The sequence below is a fragment of the Calidris pugnax genome, unplaced genomic scaffold (assembly GCF_001431845.1).
Source record: "Calidris pugnax isolate Ruff unplaced genomic scaffold, ASM143184v1 scaffold280, whole genome shotgun sequence".
NCBI classification, from domain to species: Eukaryota; Metazoa; Chordata; class Aves; order Charadriiformes; family Scolopacidae; genus Calidris; species Calidris pugnax.
Window position 1 is genome coordinate 1,725,828 of NW_015091123.1, and position 4,282 is coordinate 1,730,109.

Sequence of the window (4,282 nt, forward strand, 5' to 3'; positions counted from 1 at the left end):
AGGCGGGGGGTGTCAGCAGATGGCCGGGCTGCCGCCAGGCTCACGTGCCCGGGAGCGGGCAGCTGCCGACGGGGCGGCCAAAGGCTGCGCTCCCCCAGGGAAGGCAGGGGCCAAGGCGGGCAGAGGAGAGAGGCTGGGGGGGACCACGGCCGAGGGGACACACTCACTCTCCTCCTGGCTCCAGGCTGCTCCCAGTCAGACGGAAGGACCCGCTGGCGTCTCCCTGCCGGCAAACCTGGAACCGGAGAGCACCCTGAGTGAAAAGCCCGGGCCATCCCCTCTGTTTTTTACCTTCCCGTCTCCCTCGGAGGGATAAACCCTTCCCCAGAACTTGCGACTCCAGATAAACACCCTCCAGCCCCCCCGTTTCTGCCCATCTCTGCCGCAGGAAGCTGGCAGGGGCTGCTCCTGCCTTCGGGGGGCAAGGGGATCAGCGGGCAGGGATGGGGGGGATCCAGGGCTGGAGCTGGGTGAAAAGCCCCCTGTATAAGGTCTGGAGCTCCACCAAGCCAAGGGGGGGTCAAAGCACCCCCGGGGCAGGCAGGGGGTGTCAGCAGACGGCCGGGCTGCCGCCAGGCTCACGTGCCCGGGAGCGGGCAGCTGCCGACGGGGCGGCCAAAGGCTGCGCTCCCCCAGGGAAGGCAGGGGCCAAGGCGGGCAGAGGAGAGAGGCTGGGGGGGACCACGGCCGAGGGGACACACTCACTCTCCTCCTGGCTCCAGGCTGCTCCCAGTCAGACGGAAGGACCCGCTGGCGTCTCCCTGCCGGCAAACCTGGAACCGGAGAGCACCCTGAGTGAAAAGCCCGGGCCATCCCCTCTGTTTTTTACCTTCCCGTCTCCCTCGGAGGGATAAACCCTTCCCCAGAACTTGCGACTCCAGATAAACACCCTCCAGCCCCCCCGTTTCTGCCCATCTCTGCCGCAGGAAGCTGGCAGGGGCTGCTCCTGCCTTCGGGGGGCGGGTCCTCGGACGGATAAACCCTTCCCCAGAACTTGCAACTCCAGAAAACACCCTCCAGCCCCCCCGTTTCTGCCCATCGCTGCCGCAGAGAGCTGGCAGGGGCTGCTCCTGCCTTCGGGGGCGGGACCCTCCAGCCCCCCCGTTTCTGCCCATCTCTGCCGCAGGAAGCTGGCAGGGGCTGCTCCTGCCTTCGGGGGGCGGGAGGGGTCTCGGACCAGAGAAAGCTCATTAAAATCACAGTATCCAGAGGATTCAAATCTTGTCACCCCAATAAAAACTCAAGGGGGGGAAACTCCCGCCCTGTAACTTGCAGAAGGAAGGTGTAAATCCACACGAGGGTGCAGGGAGGGCAGAGCCACAGCAGAGCCATCCTCTGCCCTGGCACTGGGCTGCCAGGGCTGGCGGCAGCGAGGGACAGAGGGGGATGAAATCAGTTCCCTGCCCAGAATCACGCTCTGTCAGAGGGCAAAGAGAGCCCAGGTTGGAGACAGCAGCCCTCGGGCTGCCTCGCCACAGAGGGGCTCCCTGAATTTTCCTTCTTTCACGGCAAAAAGTGGGAATGGGGGAAGAAGGGGGAGAATCCCAAGCTTTGGGACACATTCCCGTTCAGCTGGTTTGCTTCCCCAGTCACCACCAGCGTTTTCTTTACCCAGGACCAGCAGACTCCGTCCCGCAGAGCTGAGGGTTTCCCCAGAAAGGGTGGGACTGGGCTGGGACCCCGGTTTTGCAGCCCAGTGAAGGGAATGGGATTTTCAGGGAACCTAAAGGCAGAGGGCAGGGGTTCCCAGCCCTGCACCCCAGCACCTCCTCGGGGTGCTTTAACCCCCCCCTTGGCTTACGGGCTGCTGGCACTGCCGCACGCACCCCGGGCACTGCCTCCCCCCGGCTCCCTCGGAGGGATAAACCCTTCCCCAGAACTTGCGACTCCAGATAAACACCCTCCAGCCCCCCCGTTTCTGCCCATCTCTGCCGCAGGAAGCTGGCAGGGGCTGCTCCTGCCTTCGGGGGGCGGGAGGGGGCTCGGACCAGAGAAAGCTCATTAAAATCACAGTATCCAGAGGATTCAAATCTTGTCACCCCAATAAAAACTCAAGGGGGGGAAACTCCCGCCCTGTAACTTGCAGAAGGAAGGTGTAAATCCACACGAGGGTGCAGGGAGGGCAGAGACACAGCAGAGCCATCCTCTGCCCTGGCACCGGGCTGCCAGGGCTGGCAGCAGCGAGGGACGGAGGGGGATGAAATCAATTCCCTGCCCAGAATTACACTCTGTCAGAGGGCAAAGAGACCCGCAGAGCCCAGGCTGGAGACAGGAACCCTCGGGCTGCCTCGCCGCAGAGGGGCTCCCTGAATTTTCCTTCTTTCACGGCAGAAAGTGGGAATGGGGGAAGAAGGGGGAGAATCCCAAGCTTTGGGACACATTCCCGTTCAGCTGGTTTGCTTCCCCAGTCACCACCAGCGTTTTCTTTACCCAGGACCAGCAGACTCCGTCCCGCAGAGCTGAGGGTTTCCCCAGAAAGGGTGGGACTGGGCTGGGACCCCGGTTTTGCAGCCCAGTGAAGGGAATGGGATTTTCAGGGAACCTAAAGGCAGAGGGCAGGGGTTCCCAGCCCTGCACCCCAGCACCTCCCCGGGGTGCTTTAACCCCCCCCTTGGCTTACGGGCTGCTGGCACTGCCGCACGCACCCCGGGCACTGCCTCCCCCCGGCTGTGGGGTCTGCCTGCCCCCCGGCTCCACACTGTGCCATCAGACCACGGACCCACCATCGACAGCCCCCCTGGTCGCACCCCAAAGGGCTGCTCTCTCGACAACCCCCCTGCTTGCACCCCAAATGGCCAATCCAGCCCCCCTGGTCTCTCGACAACCCTCTTGCTCACACCCCAAATGGCCAATCCAGCCCCCCCCCCAAGCAAGTGCCTGCAGGTACCTACTCGTCAAGCTGCGAGCACAGCGTGGTCTGGGTGCCCTGGGGCTGGGACTCGCCCAGGGGCCGCTGCCGGTGGCCACTGCCCTGGGACAGGCTGGTCTCCTCCGTCTGGCTGCTGCAGTGGCTGCTGCTGCCGCTGCCCTCAGCCTCGCCGTCCTCCCCGGGGGCTGCCGCCTTGCTGTCCTCCGGGGGACCCCCCCGGGGGCTGAAGGCACAGGGGCAGCGCTGCAGGTCCTGCGAGACGGCGTGGAGGCGGCGGTCGGCGCGGCGCGGGCAGCACAGCAGCTTGCGGAAGGCGCTCCTGAAGTCGGGGCTGCGGCAGTAGATGATGGGGTTGAAGGCTGAGTTGACGTAGCCCAGCCAGTTGAGGAAGAGGAAGAGCTGGTCCGGCACCAGGGGCCGGCAGAAGACCTTGATGATGTTGGCCACGAAGAAGGGCAGCCAGCAGAGCGTGAAGGTGCCCATGATGATGCCCAGGGTCTTGAGGGCTTTGTGCTCCTTGATGGCCAGCAGGCGGGAGGGCCGTCTCCGCCGGCCGCTCCTGGAGCTGGGGCTGGGGGGCTCCTGCAGGAACCTCACCTTGTCCTTGCCGATGAGCTGGACGTGCCGCGTGGCCACGGCGAAGACGCGGACGTAGACGAAGATCATGACGAGCAGGGGCACGTAGAAGGAGATGGTGGAGGAGATGATGGCGTAGGTCATGTTGGTGACAAAGTCGCAGCAGCGGGGGTCGTCGTAGCAGCGCACCGCCTGCTCGTCCGCCCCGTCCCGCCACCAGTGGTTCATGATGGGCAGGAAGGAGATGAAGGCGGAGATGGCCCACACCAGGCACACCACGGCCCGCGCCCTGCCCTTGGTCACCAGCGCCTCGTACTGCAGCGGCGACGTGATGGCGAGGTAGCGATCCACGGCGATGGCGCACAGCGTCTCGATGCTGGCCGTGACGCACAGCACGTCCAGCGAGGTCCAGAGCTCGCACACCATGGTCCCGTAGGGCCAGTGGCCGCTCAGCAGGATGGTGGCCCCCGGCGGCACCACCAGCAAGCCCATGATGAGGTCGGCGCAAGCCAGCGAGGTGATGAAGACGTTGGTCATGGTCTGCAGCCGCGGCGTCTTGGCGATGGCCACGATGACCAGCAAGTTGCCGGCCACGATGACCAGCACGGTGAGGCTGAGGGCGGCCCCCACGGCCCACTGCCTGCTCAGGCTGGTGGCCCCGCTGCAGTTGCTGCCGCTGCCCAGCGCTGCCGCCCCCCAGGCGCTGCCGTTGCCGGCGGGCAGGGGGGTCATCTCGGCCGGGTTGGGGGCCACCCCCGCTCCCTCCCTCCCCGCAAACCCCGGCCCTGCGCCCCCGCCGCCGCCGCCGGAGCCGGAGCCCGGGGCTGCCGTCGGGGC

At 65.9% G+C, this 4,282-nt stretch overlaps 1 protein-coding gene across 1 annotated transcript in view; it reads right to left on the reverse strand.

Moving 5' to 3' along the window:
- Window positions 1-4,232, reverse strand: part of ADRB3 (adrenoceptor beta 3) — a 5,840-nt gene extending 1,608 nt beyond the window's left edge. The window contains exons 1-2 of the mRNA XM_014958409.1: window positions 2,892-4,232; window positions 706-773 (exon numbers count right to left, since the gene is read on the reverse strand). Of these exons, the coding sequence (XP_014813895.1) occupies window positions 734-773; window positions 2,892-4,177 (1,326 nt within the window). The 5' untranslated portion in view covers window positions 4,178-4,232 and the 3' untranslated portion in view covers window positions 706-733. The remainder of the gene's footprint in view (window positions 1-705; window positions 774-2,891) is intronic.
- Window positions 4,233-4,282: the final 50 nt, after the last annotated feature.